The sequence below is a fragment of the Mustela nivalis genome (assembly GCF_964662115.1).
Source record: "Mustela nivalis genome assembly, chromosome: 16".
NCBI classification, from domain to species: Eukaryota; Metazoa; Chordata; class Mammalia; order Carnivora; family Mustelidae; genus Mustela; species Mustela nivalis.
In genome coordinates, this window is record NC_139035.1 from 11271386 (window position 1) to 11290382 (window position 18997).

Genomic DNA, 18997 nt, shown 5'->3' on the forward strand with positions numbered 1-18997 from the left:
CTTCTTGGTTACAATAGAATTCTGCACTTTCAGACCACACTTGTGTCATCTTTAAAACCCTGGGCCCTCGGGGCACCTGCTTGGCTCGTTTGGTTAAGCAGCCGGCTCAGGTCATGGTCCTGGGGTCCTGGGGTCCTGGGATCTAGCCTCGCATTAGGCTCCCTACTCAGTGGAGAGCCTCCTTCTCCCTCTCCCTCTGCCTGCCACTCTGCCTACTTGTGCTCTATCTCTTTATCTCTCTGTCAAATAAATAAATGAAATCTTTAAAAAAAAATGAAAACCCAAACCAAACCAAACAAACAAACAAAAAAAAACCCCTGGGCACTGGGACTCCCTGGCTATCTTCACTTAGTTGGTAAAGGATGTGATTCTTGATCTTGGGGTTGTACGTTTGAACCCCATGTTAGGTGTAGAGATTGCTTAAAAATAAAATCTAAAAATAAATGCATGAATAAATACACAAATAAAACCACGGGCCCTGGCATGAGCTGGGTGGGCCTGGTGTTGACCCACAGGTCCTTGGTCACTTGCTAGCTATGGATCTAAGTTCCCTAGACCTTGTTTTCTCGTCTATGACATGGAGATGATAATTTTTCTACATCCTATGCTTATGATGATTGAATAGAATAATGTGTCCAAAGGACTCAGGACAGTGTTTACCCACTGCCAGTGTTCTGTAAAGCAAGCAATTATTAATTACAAAGTCTGCCTTTTTCATAAGGTAAAGCCTTTGCAGTTGGTGTTGCTCACGTTGGGAGCCAGATGTGAAGTGAAGACAAGTGGGGTTTCAACCTCAGAGAGTGATAAAGCAGGTTGATCATTTGCAGGGTCAGGATGAGCTGTGTGGAAAGGGGATGTGATATGGCACACCCCACACTTTGGGCTCTGCTCTCCTCCAGCCATCATTCTGGAGTAAGACACAGCAAGGTAAGCGTAGGGTTGGTGGTTACAAATATTTGCTGGTGCCTGGATTCTCTTGCTCTTAGGTTAGAATCAGAGGAGTAGAGAGATGAAAAGAGCTTGCATTGGAGCCTGGGCTTAGGGACTCCTGTCTTGTCCTCCTCTTTTCACTCTCTCTCTTCTGGTCCCATTCCGTCTTTTCTTTCCTGAACGGTCTGAATAATTCCCAGCACCTTCGTATAAAACTTCTGATGATAATTTCAAAAAGACTGCGTACATCTGATCTGCAGGTCCCTGAGCAGAATTTCACAAAGAACTCCTCCAGGCTCCTTTCCCAGAGAACACCATGCCACTCCGGCTTCCCAGGAACACTTCAAGCGCTGTGGGGCTGCTGGGGCTGCGCCTTTCTTTGGCTTAAGACCGGTTTCATTAACAAGCATGTTCACACTTCAACCGGAACATTTAAAATAACACCCGCACAATGTGTTTAGTGCCTAGTTAATTATTAAGTCTCTGGGCTTGAATTATTCAAGCCAAATTGATTGGGTTCAACCTTCTTCCTTCTCTTTGTGCCTTTTTTTTTTTTTTTAAATAAAAATAAGTCCTCCCCTTGACTGTCTAAATAATGTGGAAAAGGTTATTAAGCAACCATCAATACCCTGGACTGTGGGTGGTACCCAACTGCTAACAGAATAGGTAGAGAGGACTGGCAGATTTACTGTTCTGTTAAAAAACATGTATCTGAATCTCACATACTTCCCCCGTTAATTAGTATTCATGGAAACCTCCCATATTTAGGTTCTTTTAAGCTTGTCTTTACAGTTATTTTCAAGTTGGATAGGTAAGTATCTTGGAGTCAGTTCTATGGTGGAAAAGGGCTTCTTTCTTGGCTACCCCACCTCAAGGTCAAATGGGATTGTTAAAATGTCTTGGCTTCACTATTAGCAACCATGTTGTTGAAGAACCTTTGTTGAGCCGAAGAGATGTTTATAGTATATTGCTAGGTGAAAAGAGGAGGCGATAAACCTCTCTCATTTTGTATCATTTTGTTAAAATGCGTGGGAAGAAGCATTGCATAACAAACACCAAAACATTATTATCTGTGTTAGGATTAAACATTTCGTTTTTCTTTTATTACTTGTATAATTAGACAACAAACACACATAGACGTCATGGCTAGAAATGATTCACCTTTTGTCTAAGAGTCACTCATGTGTTAACAGCACATGGGAAATAATACTGTCCTTATTTAAGCCAGGCTAGTGTAGACGTCGCAACTGGAGATTTCACGGGAAATTCATAGTGTTTTGTGGATCACAGAAACTTGAATGATTTCCGTTAGCCTTCATTTCTTAGATTTCATTTCTAGTTGCGCCTCAGCTTCCATATTACTAAGAGGTAAAAAAGATGCAATTGTGGGCATTAGCAGAAAACATAACTGGCCCATGGGCATAGGCAGGGATATAAAATGATCATATTTCAGAGGAAAATTATAAAGGAGATGGCAATTTTGAGAGGAAATGACGGAAACGCAGTGACCCAGTTTGGTGATACATTTCACTGCGGGGCCTTCCATGAGAAATTAGTAAACAGGTCTCTTCTGAAATCAAGACTAGAAAACACCTGGAAGACCCTAAATGCTTCAATGCGTCAGGGGCCGTGGCAGCCGAACGACTTGCCGCTGCTGCCCAGCATCTGCAGTGCCACTGGGGCACATGTGCGGGGCGCGCGCATGTATGCGTGTGCGCGCACACGGGGGCCGGAGGTTCGAAGCCCGCGGAGCCCGGTCCGGACTCCCCGCATCTGCTGAACCCCTGGCGGGGGACGAGCAGGCAGCAGCTGGAGTGGTTCCGGAGGAGGAAAGCCAGTGGTGCGCGCAGGCAAAGTTTCGGGAGGAGAGATGGGCATTGTGCCCTTGGCACACACTCTGCCGACTAGGACGGTAGCGCCCACAAGTGTGTCCCTGCATTTGTCCTGGGAATGACACACGAAGTGGTGTAATCAGACACCCGGGGAACTGCCAGTCGGCTGAGCTCAGGCACCGCATTTGGCGGGGCGGGTGGTGCGCAGGTGAGGGGCGGTAAGAGAGGCACGGTCCTCCGCAGGTCGGGGGGAAGCCTGACGCCGGCTGCTCCTGGAGGGCCCCCCTCCACCCCCAAACCCAGAGCAAACGCGCGAGGCAGGTGGTGCTCCGAGCGCGCCGGGCCAGGCCCGCTGGCGGTCCGCACGAGAGGCCTCCGCGGGTCCTCCTGCATCCCTGCGTTCCACGTCGCGGTGGCCACGGCCCCGCCGGCTCCGGCCGTCCTGTAGGGATGGGGGTGCAACGGCCCGCGGCCCGCTGAGGCCTCCGCTCTGCTCCGCGCGGGCGCGGGACCGACCCCCGCTGGGCCCGCGGACTCGGACTCGAGCGGGGCGGCGCACCGAGGGGGCGGTGCGCTCGCGCGCGCCCGCGGCCGGGTCGCCATATTGGATCCGGGCGCGGCGGCGCGCTTCGGGCCGGCGCGCGCGCGGCGGGGGCTGGGGGAGCCTCGCGGAGCCCAGGGCGCGAGCGCGCCAGGCCGGGAAGGCGGGGGAGGGGTGGGACGGAGAGGAAGGGAGTGGCTGCGAGCCGGGCTGCCGCAGCCTCTGCTCGCCTCAGCGGCGGCACCCACCCCTCCTCCTGCGCCTCGTCGGGGAAAGATGCCCTTAGCCCCGGGGCGTGAAGAAGGGGGAGAAGGAGCCGCCAGCGTCCTCTGAATCCGGACCCCCCCAACCCCTCGCCCGCCCCGCGCCAGGGCGTCGGGAGCCTGGGGCGGCCGAGGGGGGAGAGCGGCTGTCCGCCCCGCGCGGCGCAGGCCCCCGGCCGGCGACCCCCGCCATGGGGCGGGCGCGGGCGGCCGAGTAGCCGCAGCCCCCGGAGCCGGGGCGAGCGCCGCCGCAGCCCGCGCTCCCGTCCCGGCCGCGCCGCGCGTCAGGCCCCGGCAGACGCTGCGAGGGAGATGAGGAGTTTCGACCGGAATCCGCGGGAGAGACGACTCGCCGCGGAGCCGTGAGGAGGAGGACGCCGGGAGGAGAAAGGAAGAGCGTCCTCCGGGCGGGACCGGGCGGGCGGCGAGCCGAGGGGCTGCCTCGGGGACCTCGCCCCCTCCCCGGCCGCCGCCGCCGCCGCGCCGCCGCGCCGCCGCCGCCGCCGCCGCCGGGGCGCTCTCCCAGCGGCGGGCGGCAGCCTTTGCAGCAGCGCCGAGCTTTTCCCTCCCCCATGTACCTTCTGGGGCTTTCCTCCCTTTTCCGTCTTCCTCCTTCCCGGGAAGTGAATTGCTGATGCGGATCGGACCCGATTCATTAATGATGCAGCCGGATTCGTTGCGGGATTGTGTTGCACGAGCTGAATTTTGAATGAAGGAGAAGAGTTGTATTTTGTTTTCTTCTTCTTCTTCTTCTTCTTCTTTTTTAAAGAAGTCCTGACTCTTTGGTTCGCTGTACTTTTAATTATTATTTTATTTAAATATACGACTTAATTGTATTATTCTTTTTAAGATGTTTTAGAGATCTATTTTATGGTAACTTTCCCTCCCGATACATGCATCTGTGCGGGATCGAAGACGCTTCGGTGACGGGAGCTTCCTGGCGTGTCGGGGTGTCATTCCGTACCTGCCGTGCACGACAGTGGTGTGCGGGACGAAGGGTTTATTTTTAAAACTGCACCTTGTAACATTTAGAATCACACACTCGTAGTGCAAACCATAATACTCACTGAAGGGAAAAGCGGCGGACCCCGAAGCAAACATGTCCGGGGAAGTGCGTTTGAGGCAGTTGGAGCAGTTCATCTTGGACGGGCCCGCTCAGACCAATGGGCAGTGCTTCAGTGTGGAGACGCTGTTGGATATACTCATCTGCCTGTATGATGAATGCAATAATTCTCCGCTGCGAAGAGAGAAGAACATTCTTGAATACCTGGAATGGGGTGAGTTTGTATTTTTCAGTAAGCTCCCTGGAGGTGGGCGCTGGGCTTTCATGTCGCAGGGGAGTTACCGTGAGCAAGCTGTCCCCTCTCATCAGTATGTAGATAGGCAGATAGATGGTCCGTGTACCATGTGTTTATAACCGAGACTTAAATAATGGGTATGGTACGCACATTTAAATGTATGTGCCATGAAGGTATAGATACCAATTATTCAAGATTTTTTTTTTTTTTTTGGCTAAGTTTTTGGTAGATATTTTCCCAAGAGTAAAACCGTGCGATTCAATTATTGCCTTGATTTAAGGTGGAATTTAGGAGGAAGAACTTACGTTTAGAGGTCTATAGTAAGAGATTTTGAACAATTCTGTGATGAGCAAAATGGATTATTGCTCACAGTTGCCTAACGTATGGCGGAATAACACACATTCAGCTGAAAGGTATTTATTGGTGGAAGCATTCCTTCCCGGTCTTTGGAAATCACTCTTGAAAAGGGGAGGAGATAGTCAGACGTCTTAGGTCAACAGGAACTGGAAGGTGGTGATCTCGGGGATTTGTTTTCATCTCCCTGTGGTACAAGCAAAGGAAGCTACTAAACATGGGCTTTCCCAAAACTGTCATGTTCTTCAGATAGCATGACATAATAGTTAAAAAATTTTGTGATAGTAGTTGGTGGAGAATGTTTGGGAACAGCTCCCACTTGAGGGTTAGACGGACTATAAATTTAATGCAGATCTAAACCGGTGAGATTTTTGTCTCCATTTCCCGAAGAGATGTGATTTCGAAGACCCGCTGTAGTGCCATAGATCAGAGATGAGCGCAGACGCTCCATGTGACCTTCAGGCTTGAAGGCTTGGTTTAAGTTCTGCTTCCCGTGTTACACGCGAGCACATTCCAACATCCAGCGGCTCTGTTGGAACAACACACATCACCACCCACACCTGTGTTGGTACATCGGCTTTTGAGGAGTATTTGCTAAAGAAGTGTTTGTACCTTTGGAATATTAATAATTATAGTTTGTTGGAAAATGTTTGTCCTGAAATGTCTTTGTTCCCAAGTAAAGCTGTATTTTCTTGAAGTAAAAGTCAAGTGGTGACTATTTTGTTCATTTATTTTTTTATTTGAAATTTATGAAAAATTAGTTGCTTAGGTAGATAACTCATTCAAGATGGCCTATAGATAATAACTTTATCCAACTTGCCAGTATCAGAAGTTTTCTAACAAGTTGATGTCATGAGGTATTTAAAAATGTGTGTGTGTGTGTGTGTATGTATTTATAAATGTGAACAGGATGATTTTTACAAACAGACCGCCAGGCTTATACTAAGAATTCTTATACTAAGAATTCTAAACTATCTTCTCTCTTAAGACTGAGACAGTTTTGATTGACTTTGGTACTGGTTTCATATGTTTTTTATTGTTATTTGTAGAGTAAAATATTTTGCAAAACGTATGTTGTTTTGCATTGCATGTTTCCTAGATTCAGAGATTTTCTTTTTTTTTTTTTAGTGTTTTGAAAATTTAAACAAAGAATTTAGGTACTTTTAGAATTTCAGTTCTTGAATTAAGTACCATAGGGACACCCTTGACTATGATCACGATTATCATTTAGTAACTGTTCTTTCTCATCTACAAAATGATGGGAGAACTCTATGTGTGTACCAGTAATAAATATGATTTTAAAATTGTGGTAAAAGAAAACCTTATCCTCAGTTGCCTTTTGGTTGAGTTTACATAGTTTCATGCAAGAAGGTATTTTGCTGTTTTACTAGAATAATTTATATTTTTTCACCAAAGATGTTTTCTTGGATTTTGTTTCTTATATCTCTATTAAAAAACTTGCTTATGCATATTTAGTTTAAGCCAAAAGTCAAGTAAGTATTTGGCTAAATATACTTTATTTTTCTTAATATGTTTTGAGTATTTCAAACCAGGGACTTTGCACAGTTTAAAGTAAGTTAAGTTTCAGTGGTATCCTTCGTATTTTGCCTCCTTACATCTGACAGGATGTTACATCTGACAGGATGTAACAAAAATGTACAGTCTCCAGTAAACTTGTGTTGTTTTTCTTATAGTAGAGAAAAAGAGTCTAGAATTTTTAAGGAATTAGTACACTGTTGGAGTAGGCAGTGTCTAGTCAGGCATTTTTAAGTGTGAGGTCTCAAAAGTGGGAGTTACCAACCATAGACATTTGGGTAAGGACTAAGAAAAAGTTAAGAATGGAAAAGCTGTCAAAAGGTGTATCTTGAGTGGTGTATTTATTATTTTTAAGTTATTTGAGAATTTAGGTTAAGGATGCCAGTCTGTTCCTCCATTTAAGTATTGAAATAAATCAGTTGTTGTTTGCGTTGAACTTGATTGCTACATTTTGGGGATATGTCCTATGTTATTCTTATCATCTAACATTATATAAAGAACAGATGAAGTTTCCAGATAGTGAAATGACCTCAATTTAATTTCTTAAACATTATTTTTTTGGTTGGTATTGGAAATTTATAGGGATTGTTCATTGGGCTTAAATATGATAATTCTGATTTGCGTTAAATGATACACTTTTTAGTTTGAGTTTTAAAAGACTCAGTGTTTGCAACAGTAGAGCAGTAGTAGTTAAATACTCTGTATTACATGGTGTATATTTGTGTTTGGCTGTTTACATTAATGAATGTGTCATCTAGTTATGCCTTATTTTTATGGTGATGATAGGCTACTTTAAAAAATGGAGTCAGCCAAGGTTCTGTCTGCGGTGCTTCCTTTCTATCAGTTTCACTTTATTCCTAGTTATGGTCCATTTCACTTTTACATTGGTATAGTTAATGTTTTGTTCATTACAGTATCATGACAAAAACAACTGATATTTTACTCAGATTTGTTTTTTTTTGGTGGGGAGGAGGGCAGCATTCCTTGCTTGTGCTGATGGCTTGAGGGAGGAAATAAGTAAAGTTTTAGAGAGGAAGAAGAAATTAAGGCAGTGAGCAATAGAGCAAGGGGATAAGAGTATCTTAAGGCCATGGACCACTTAGATTTAATAATATATATTTTCTAGTTATATCCAGTAAGATTTGAAAGACTTTTGTGTCCTTGTTTTTTAACTGGTGAAATGATAATGGTTTGAATGTTTGTTTATAAAGTAATAGTTTTGATGTCAGTAGTATATAACCCTAGAGTAAGTTACAATACAGTTGTGGAAGTGAGAATAACGTTTATATTATAAACTTATTTGCTAACAGTGACTAAAATGAGTGCATATTTCATTGAATTGGCTACCCTCTACTTTAAAATAGGAAATTGGAATTTTAGGGTATTCTTTACCAACTTACTTAAAGAATACATGTAGGATAATGTTACTCAATACAAAAGAAGCAAGCAAGGCTATCTGTATACTTTTTTTGATGGTTTCTGAATCTTGCACTTTGTAATATTTCACTTAAAATTATCCTTAATATAATTTTATAGGTTATTTAGTGTATTCACACAAATACATCTAAATGATTAATAATAAGCTTGTTACTAGAGCACTTCAGTAGGTACTGTGGTTTAAACTTTTCACTGGGGTAGTTTTAAAGGTAATTCACATTTTTTCAGGTGTGGGTCAATTAAGTGAGGTGGAAATGCCTTCTTTAGAAGTATCTGAATCTTTTCTAGGACACCTGGTTCTTCACATCTGTGGCTCCTTACTAGCTTTATGTTAGTAGAATTTGTCATACCAAACAAACATCAAAGTGTTCGTTTCGTACAGATGATTAAATTTATTTTTAAGTCCTCAGGATTGTCATAAATGTCATTGGAGATACAGATCGGGCACTTGTTTCCTTTATACTATTCATCTATTATTCTTTTCCTAAGAACGATAGTGAGGAAGTAGAATTTTTTGACCTAATACAATGCTGGTACGTGGTAGAAGCAAGTTCAATAAGTACTGGCTATTTCTTTAGCATTTCCATTTGTTTCTGTTTTTAATAGAAGTATAGCTAACACAGTATTGTTTTCAGGTGTTCAATACAGTGATTCAGCAATCTTATACATTACTCAGTGCTCATCAAGATAAAAGTACTCTTAATCCCTTTTATCTGTTTCACCCATACCTCCCATCCAACTTCCCTCTGGCAACCACCACTTTGTTCTGTGTCGAAGAGTCTGTTTTGTTGGTTTGTTTCTTTTGCATTCATTTGTTTTATTTCTTACATTCCATATATGAGTGAAATCATTTGATATTGTGTGTGTGTCTCTCTCTTTGAAGAATTTATTGCTCTGTGAGAATGGGCATGTTAGGAGTAACAGTTTAAGAATTTCAGGAATTTATTTTTCATATGGATATGTAGGGCATACCTTAGTATAGCAGTGTAAAAACCAATAGCATAATGTTGGCAATTTTCTGAAATATTTCATAATTCCTGGGAGTTGATTAATATTATAGAGTAAGCCCAGGCTATTTTAGGGTAAAGGAACCAAACTTGGTATGAATTAATAATCTACTCTTCAGGGCGCCTGGGTGGCTCAGTGGGTTAAAGCCTCTGCCTTGGGCTCAGGTCATGATCCCAGGGTTCTGGGATCAAGCCCCGCATCGGGCTCTCTGCTCAGCGGGGAGCCTGCTTCCTCCTCTCTCTCTGCCTGCCTCTCTGCCTACTTGAGATCTCTGTCTGTCAAATAAATAAAAATAAAATCTTAAAAAAAAAAATCTACTCTTCAGTGGCAGTCAAAAAATTGCTTTGAAATCCTTTCTCCTTTGGCACTCTTATTGCCAGTATGTTGTATATAATAATAGTCCATTGTATTTCATCCTATTGATTTTGATGGATTTTAAAGTCAATTTACTAAGTCCAACCAGCATTTAAAATTAAATAGACCAGGATAGAAAATGTCAATGACATCATGTTTGGAAAGAATAAGTATTTTCATGCAAAACTCTTGTGTCTTCCTGTATTTCTACTATAGATTTGAAACTCTAGTGTAGATGAAGAAAAGTTTGAAGATGAGTTTATAGATGAAAAAAAGTTTGAAACTCTAGTGTAGATGAAGCTAAAATATGTTGTTTGATAGCAAAAGGATTAGAGACCAAGTTCCTTCCCCCGCCCCCCCCCCCCAAAACTGCACAGGATAAATTTAGGGACAGACTTAAGAATTTAAAGAAGAGGAATTTAGGGAGGAGCAAGAAACTTTGAAGGAGGGATGGAGAACGGGAGAAAGGATGACTGATAAAAATGAGCATGAATATAGTGTTTTCCTGGGTTGCTACTTAAGTCTGCACTGTGAATAGGTATGTTTAGTTCACAAGAACTTAGTGAACAGAGAAATTGACTTCACGCCTTTGTTTTGTTTTCGTTTTTTTTTTTTTTTTAAGATTTTATTTATTTGACAGAGAAAGAGAGATTGCAAGTAGGCAGAGAGGCAGGCAGAGAGAGGTGGGGGAAGCAGGCTCCCTGCTGAGCAGAGAGCCCTATGCTGGGCTCAATCCCAGGACCCTGAGATCATGACCTGAGCCAGAGGCAGAGCCTTAACCCACTGAGCCACCCAGGCGCCCCAACTTCACTCCTTTGTATTGTGTGAGTCTTTGATGGTTCATTTCTTTTTCCTTTGACGTTTTTCCTTCTCTGACTTTGGGGTCCTGGATGTTGGCTAATTGATTGTCAGAGTTGGAAGTTTGTTGAACATGAGGGATGATCATATGACTTGTAGATATTGGTATTAGTTTTTTGGTTATATCTTCCCGTTACTTCAGATGAACTCTAGAGTAGATGCAAGTGAGAAGGATTTGCTGCTTCCATCAATTTTCTGTCCCTTCCTACTCATGAAACTACCAGTGGGAGTGACTTCAAGTTTTCAGAAGCTATGGCCAAGAATTGCTCCGCTGCTTTCACTGTATGTTAATGTGTCAAGAATTTCTTTACATAATTTTTGTTTTTGAATGACCTCACTGTAAATATAGGTCATCCCAGATGTAGGAATGGCGATTTTTTTGTTATCACTGCATACAAAACTCCTTTGTAGGTCAAGAGAATTTCTTTCTCTTCCCCACTGATGTCCATCAGAGCACTTGGATCACTCTTCCCAGTATTTGCTTTGTTCTTTCTTCCTAGTGTCCACCTCTTTTCCAGTTAGTACATGGGGAATGGCTAACCTTATATTGGCGAACCCCCTTTCTAATGCTTCTTTAGCTGCTGCTGTAGGAAGGCAGCACTTTAGCTCTTGTAGTAACAGAAGGTATGAAGATCTGGCTCCCCCCTCTCCCATCTTGCTGTTTGACCTTTAATTTTTTCCTCCTATGAACTGTTTGGTTCTATTTTGGAATTAGGGCTTCTTCACTCTAGCCCCATCCCTAGTTTCAAAATGTGTTCTGGAAACCCAGGGGATATTAATAGGTGCTTAGTGGTAAGGGAGGGAAGGGAGATGTTTATGTGGCTAAATAAATTTGGGAAGCTATTTTAAACAAAATTAAACATCAGAAATACTGCCAGTTATCCTAGAATTTGTACAGTTGGTATGATTATAGAACCATATTTTTAAAGAATATCTGGAAGATGTATGGCAACCAGTGTTCCATGGAATACTCTTTGGGAAATGCACTTTCAGTACGAGGTCATGGTATTCCTTGTATGAGGATTAGAAAGAGAGATAATTTGGGGATACTGTGTGGTTTGAGAGAGAATCTGAATCAGAATAAATTTTCTTTTACTTAGTGGTTGTGGATTTTTAATTGTCCATTGTGTGATAGTCATGCGAACTGAGAGAGAAACTTGATCGTGGTGGTCTAGCACAAGTGTGATGGTGATGAACTAGTACATCTAGTAAAAGCACCTTATAAAGTAGAGTGAAATAAGATACAAAGTAATCAACCAATGCTATCAGCTCCTACAGTCTTTGAAATTACTGAGAAGACTATTTATGACCTTTTCTTGGTCTAATTAAACTTGCTTTTCAAGTATAGGAACTCACAGTAAATACAGAAATTCTCACTTTATCTTTTGTAGCTTTAGTTATTATAGTTATTTATACGTTGCAAAAGTGTTTATCTGAAATAGTTTTATTCATTACTTAGTGATATTTAAGAGGAAAAGATCAATGACTTGGCCAGTTTTAGAATTCATTACCATACTAACTGTTGTTTTTGTAAGTTACAGTGTTTTAACTAAGCTATTGGTTTCAGACTGTTGAACTAGTGTGGAATTTCCATATTACCTATAACATATGTATGAAGCTATGGGTTTCAAGTGCCAGCACCTATTTATATCTGATGTAAAGAAACCAGAAAATACAATCCTTTTATTAAAGAGAAAAACATATATATATAGGCATACCTTGGAGATACTGAGGGTTTGGTTCCAGACCACTGCAATAAAGTAAATATCCTAATAAACTGATTCAAATGATTTTTTTTTTTTTTGGTTTTCCAGTGCATGTAAAGGTTATGTTTACATTACTGTGGTCTACTAAATGTGTAATAGCATTATATCTTAAAAAAGGACATACCTTAATTAAAAAAAGCTTTATTGTTTAAAAATGGTAGCCATCATGTGAGTTTTCAGCGAGTTGCAATCTTTTTGCGGCTGGGAGGTCTTGCCTCCATGTTGGTGACTGCTGACTGGTCAGGGTGGTGGGTACTAAAGGTTGGGGTGGCCGTGGCGATTTCTTAAAACAACAATGAGTTTGCCTCATTTCATGAAGGATTTCTCTGTAGCATGTGATGTTGTTTGATAGCATTGGAGCTATGGGAAAATTTCTTTCAGAACTGGAGTCAGTCCTCTCAAACCCTGCTGCTGTCTTATCAACTTAGTTTATGGGATATTCCAAACCTTTGTTGTTGTTTCAATGATCTTCACAGCATCTCCAGCAGAAGTACATTCCATCTAAGAAACCACTTTCCTTGCACCTCCATGAGAAGCAACTTCATCCGTTCGGTTCCATCGTGAGGTTGCAGCCCGTCCGTCCCGTCCTCGGGCTCCGCTCCTGATTCTCGTTCTCCTGCTCTTTCCTCCCCTTCTGCCGTGACTTCCTTCCCTGAAGTCTTGAACCCCTCAGAGTCCTCCCTGAGGGTTGCAGTCAACTGCCTCCAAACCCCTGTGAATGTTGATATTTTGACGACTTCCCATGAATCACGGATGTTCATAATGGCATCTAGAGTAGATGAAATAGAAAGGTGAATCCTTTCCAGAAGGTTTTTGATTTTCTTTGCCCAGATCCGTCAGAGGAATCATGCTCTGTGACAGCTGTAGCCAAATGAAATGTAGTTCTTCAGTATTAAGACTTGAAAGTGCAAATTACTTCATGATCCATGGGCTTAGAATGGATGTTCTGTTAGTGGTCATGAAAACAACACTAATCTCATTGCCCAGCTCCGTCAGAGCTCTTGGGTGCCCAGGTGCATTGTCAGTGAGCAGTAATGTTTTGAAAGGAATCTTTTTTCTGAGTAGTGGGTCTAAACAGTGGGCTTAAAAATCTTCAGTAAACCAGGTTGTAAACAAATGTACTGTCATCCAGGCCTTGTTACTCTGGTCACAGAGCACAGGCAGAGTAGATTTGGCATTCTTCTTAAGGGTCCTAGGATTTCTGGAATGGCACCGGAGCGCTGGCTTCCCCTTAAAGTCACCAGCTGCACGAGCCCTCACAGGAGAGTCAGCCTGCCCTTTGAAGCTTTGAAGCTAGAAATTGACTTCTCTCTGGTTGTGAAAGTTCTAGATGGCATCTTCCAGGGCAAGGCTGTTTCATCGACATTGAAATCTGATGTTGCATGTGGCCGCCTTCATCACTTCTCGGAGCTGGATCTTCTGGAGAACTTGCTGCAGTTTCTTCGTCAGCGCCTGCTGCTTCAACTTGCACTTCGAAGTGTCCAGACGACTTCTTTCCTGAAGCCTTGTGAATCAATCTCTGCCAGCGTCAGACTTTCTTCTGTGGCTCCCTCACCTCTCTGAGCCTTCCCAGAGTTCAGTCAGGGCCTTGCTCTGGGTGAGGCTTTGGCTTAAGGGAATGTTGGCTGATGGCTATGTTGGCAGAAGGCTGATGGCTCTTCTGTCCAGACCACCGGAATGTCCTCCGTATGAACTGTAAAGCTGTTTCGCTCTCTTCTCATTCATGTGTTCACTGGAGTAGCACGTGTAGTTTACTTCAAGAACTTTTTCTTTGCTTTCATAAGTTGGCTGTTTGGTACAAGAGGCCTGGCTTTTGGCACGTCTTGGCTACTAACATGAGTTCCTCACCCAGGTAAATCATTCCTGGTTACGATTTAAAGTGAGAGGAGGCTTTTCCTTTCACTAGAACACTTAGAGGCCATTGTAGGGTTTTTCACCAGCCTAATTTCAGTACTGTCGCATCCCATCATGGAGAATAGGGAGGCCCAGGGAGGGGGACAGAGACTGGGCGATGGCCTGTTGGTGGAGCAGTCAGAACACACACATTTATCGGCTGAGTTCTCCGTCTTCTGCAGGCAAGGTTCGCAGTGCTCCTAAACAGTTACAACAGTAACATCACAGATTACTGGTCCCTGGATCACCACAACAAATGTGATAATGAAAAGTTTGAAATACAGCAAAATGTGACACAGACACAAAACAAATGCTTTTGGAATAATGGTGCTGATGTAATGTTGCCATATATCTTCAATTCGAAAAAAAAAAGAAAAAGAAATAAAGACTATCTTGGAAGCACAATAACCTGATGCTATGTCACAGTGCCTTTGACATTCACTTCATATCACCTTATCTTGTAGGCATTTCATCATCTCACGTGGTCACAAGAAGGCTGCGTACAGCACAATGAGATATTTTGAGAGACTCCGTTTACAGCCATTATAACTTTTATTACAGCATAGTTTTATAATTATTTATAATTATTATATATAAATAATATATTACAATATATTATATATAATATAATATATATTATATATATTATATTATATAATATGTTATATATAAATAATACAATATATTATATAATATATAACTTTTATTATATATGTAATATATAATATATATATTATATATATATTATAATATGTAACTTTTATTACAGCATAGTTTTATAATTATTTATAATTATTATATATAAATAATATATTACAATATATTATATATAATATAATATATATAATATATAATATATATTATATATAAATAATATAATATATATAATATATAATATATTATATATATTATATTATTTATAATTTATAATTATAATTATTTTATAATTATTTATAATTATTAGTTATTGTTAATCTCTTACTATGCCTCATTTATAAATTAAGCTTTTTCATAGGTATATACGTATAGCAAAAAATGTAGTATATATAAGGTTCAGTACTCTCTGCAGTGTCTCGGCTGAGGGGGTGCTGTCCTAGAACAAGGGGGGATGTTGGTAATTGGTGCTGTTTCAGCCCAATGTGAGCAGCTCTCTGATTACCATAAACTTCTCTGGATATGAGGGTGGCAGATAATAAGACTAGAGGATAATTCTGTTTGATTATTTAAAGACAAATTGCTTATAGGGGGACAGATTAATTAGCTTTTCTTCTTTCCCCTCTGATACACATTTATTTTTCCCTTCTTCCCCGTCAACACTGTTCTTCTCTCCCCAAATCTAATTATGCTTGAAAGTACTTCTTATGTGGTTGAAAACAGTCTTTTAAGAGTACATGTGAATTAGTTCAGTCATGTGCAGTCATTTAACTTTAGGTTTTATTTCAAATTGCTTAAACATCACTGTAGGCTTAATCAGTGGAAAAAAACCCCCACCTATTCTGTTTGCTCTATTCATAGTGATAAAGCTTAATTAAATTTACTTAGAGTTTCCATGGTGAAGATCTGCAAGTGGAATACCTCAACCCAAAATATTCCTTTCTAAACGAATATACTGGTAAAGAGCAAGGGCTTTGGATTCAGACTGACTGCTCTGGTTATTGGCTGGATGATTTAAGCAAGTTACTGAGCCTCTCCTTGTTTTATCATCGGTGAAAAAATGGACATAATAGTAATAGCTTATTTTGCAAAAGGTTGAAAGTTGATTTAGGTTTATTCCTTTTCTGGTGATTTATATTTCCTTTTTTTTTTTTTTCCTGGTTTTCTTTTTCTTTTTTTTAAGTCTTATATATTCATTTGAGAGAGAGCAAGAGGAGGGGAAAGGAGTCAAGGGAGAGGGAGAAGCAGACTCCCCACTGACACCCCCTCTCCCCGATGGTGGGGCTCTATCCCAGGACCCTGGGACCACGACCTGAGCAGAAGGCAGATACTTAACTGACTGAGCCACCCATTTGCCCCTTTTATCTGGTTTTCTAAGTTTTTGTCTAGCATTATGATAAAGAAAGAACTAAAACACTATTGTTTTGGTAAAGTTTAATTGGATTGTGTAGCTGTATTAATACTGGGATGTATTTCATCAGTAACAAATATTTATCTCTTACTGATAATATTTTATTTAAATGATATTGGCATTGGAGATGCCTTTCATTATGTGACTGTGCCAACAGCATCTTATTCCTTCTTTTAGGACAAGATATTTTGCATTGAACATCTTGTTATTAACTGAACTATTTTTAGCAGATATCAAGCCAGTACCTATTCTTTGCATCACCAACAGCAAATATTATTACATGGCTAGTTATGTTTCATTTTTATATTTATATAGCTCCAATCTGCAAGTGAGTTGTACAGTTCTAGACCTCGACTCAAAAGATGAAAATAATCACGAAAGATCATTGAGGTATTGTTCACTTAGGACTTTTTGTGGATTAAGGGTTATGCAGCACCCGTAAGTACATGTTGTGGTCTAGCAGTAAGTATGAAGAAAATGAACAGTATATACTAGTGTTTTCTAAACTATATTTCAAGGGATATAAATGAATATTATGAAGATTAAGAGTTCAGTGAATATGTAAGATTGAGAAATAGTTTTATTGCATCTTTGGCTATTACAAAACTCATTGTCAGAGTAAAAGTTTTTAAAAAATTGTGCTGTAGGGGCACCTGGGTGGCTCAGTGGGTTAAAGCCTCTGCCTTCGGCTCAGGTTGTGATCCCAGGGTCCTGGGATCGAGCCCCACATCCATGGGGCTCTCTGCTCATCGGGGAGCCTGATTCCCTTCCTCTCTCTCTGCCTGCCTCTCTGCCTACTTGTGATCTCTGTCTCTCAAATAAATAAATAAAAGTCTTAAAAAAAATTATTAAAAAAAAAAAGTTGTGCTGTACAGAAACCCTTTTTAACCTGTTTTACCTAGAATTTGCCTCAGTCATTTGTCTTTTGAACCCTTTTTATGAGGAACTTTAACAGTTTGGGAAATGACTGTGTACTAGACTCAGTAGGTGCTGTCAGAGCCTTTGAACTGCTCATGTGACAGAGGTTGTTACTAAAATCTATCACATAGTGTTTTGCATATCGTCGCAATTTACATCAGACTCCAAAGGTGGAGGATTGAATGACTTGCCTTTATTCTTTCTCTGCTTAACATTTTTTAGCACTGCCCTTTGTAGCACCTAGAAGCTGTAGTCTTTTATTCGGTTGAGCGTGGAGGTCTGCACTGGATGGATGGATGCGTGTTTACATTAAGACCCCGTACATGCTTTTGAATTCGTGTGTGCAGTTACTCGTTTGCAGAGATGCTCCTGCTCAACCTAGTCGTTTCTGTTTTCCGTACAGCTTGATCGTTTTTCAGTGCAGCTGCCTCTCTAATCATTGCATTGGTCCAGAATTCGAGAGATTGTGTGACTGTAGGGAAACAGAACAAAGCTAAGCAGACTTTATGAGGGTTTGGTAAAAGCAAGATAGTTGTTCTGCTGCAGCCAGGATCCCATCCTTAAATATCTGGTGTACTGGGAGTGGCTAATGCCCCAAGTTGCTTTATTAACAGCAGTTAAGCATTTATATCTGTTCTAAGATTTAAAAAAATGCTTGTTTGGAAAGATGAGGAAAAGCTTGCAATGGCTAAAGCCCCACTTTAAGATTGTATTGCTAGCTAAGTATGGCTTTGCTCGACCAAAAATTATAACTAAAAGCATTTAAAAACAGACTGAAAGCTCAGGGATATAGTCAAGCTGACATACTGGTATGATACCATAAAGTTTCTCCATGCTCTATACTTATAAAGATTTTCCTAGAATTTATGGTTAAAGCCACAGTAGTGTTTGGAAGTCTAGTGTGATTTCTCTTTCTGCCTTTTTGCTGCATGCCTTTGTAATGTGTCACCCCATTTCTCACGGATGCGTGCTAAGTTAACAGTTTCCCCCCCTTGCGGTGTTACATTGCATCAGGTTATGATTAAGTATGATCATTTTTGTTTCTTTAGCCTGTGTTCCTGTGGTAATCTCAGTTAAGTATGGGTTATCCTGATTTTATTCAACTTCTGTGTCTATCCTGCTCAGTTGACTTGCCTGTATTAAACGTATCTAAATGGATCCCATTTCTGGATCTTACCTTATTAATCATGCTTTTGTTTCTCCATTAAATGCTGAGTAATGTATAACCTCATTATTACCTGTGTCCCTAACCTGAAAATATTGTGAATCCTACCCAGTTTATTTTTTACTTCATTTTTTAAAAGATTTTATTTATTTGAGAAAGAGAGAGATTGTGAGACAGAGCAAGCACGGGGAGGAGCAGAGAGAGAAGGAGAAGCAGATTCCCCCGCTGAGCAGGGGGAATCGATCCCAGGACCTGAGCCGAAGGCAGCGGCTTAACCCACTGAGCCACCCAGGCGCCCTAGTAGATGGATTTTTAAAAAACACAACGTGATCCTTTGATCATATCAACATCCTGCTTAATATCCTACAGTGACTACTAATAGTTTTTGGAATGACATTTAAACTCCTTAGTGTGACATACAGAATTTTTAACGATACAGTCTTTGTCTGTTTTCCTCATCTTTTTCATCATTTAAAAAACCCCACAAATTTGAAACAAAGAAAAATTACAGAAAAATTGCAAGTTCAGTACAGTGTCTTTTCCTCTGAACCATTTGAGAATATATTGCCTATTGATTTCCTATCATTCCCAAGTATGTTTTTATTTTATATATTTTCTTGTATAACCACGATGCAAATATTAAAATCAAGAGATTGACATTGATGTGTTACTATCACTGTCATCTAATCATCAGGCCTCATTCAAGTTTTGTCAGTTTTGCTGATAATATTTTTATAGAAAAAGTTCAGAATCACATGTTGTATTTGGGTGTCATGCCT

General features: G+C 41.0%; 1 protein-coding gene across 23 annotated transcripts in view; it reads left to right on the plus strand.

Annotated features, from left to right (window-relative positions):
• The first annotated feature begins 4231 nt into the window (after window positions 1–4231).
• The window catches only part of CDC42BPA (CDC42 binding protein kinase alpha), a 329433-nt gene continuing 314667 nt past the window's right edge, over window positions 4232–18997 (plus strand). For all 23 annotated transcript variants that reach the window (XM_082702369.1, XM_082702391.1, XM_082702387.1 and 20 more), the window contains exon 1: window positions 4232–4843. In XM_082702369.1, coding sequence (XP_082558495.1) covers window positions 4666–4843 — 178 coding nt within the window. In that variant the 5' untranslated portion in view covers window positions 4232–4665. The remainder of the gene's footprint in view (window positions 4844–18997) is intronic.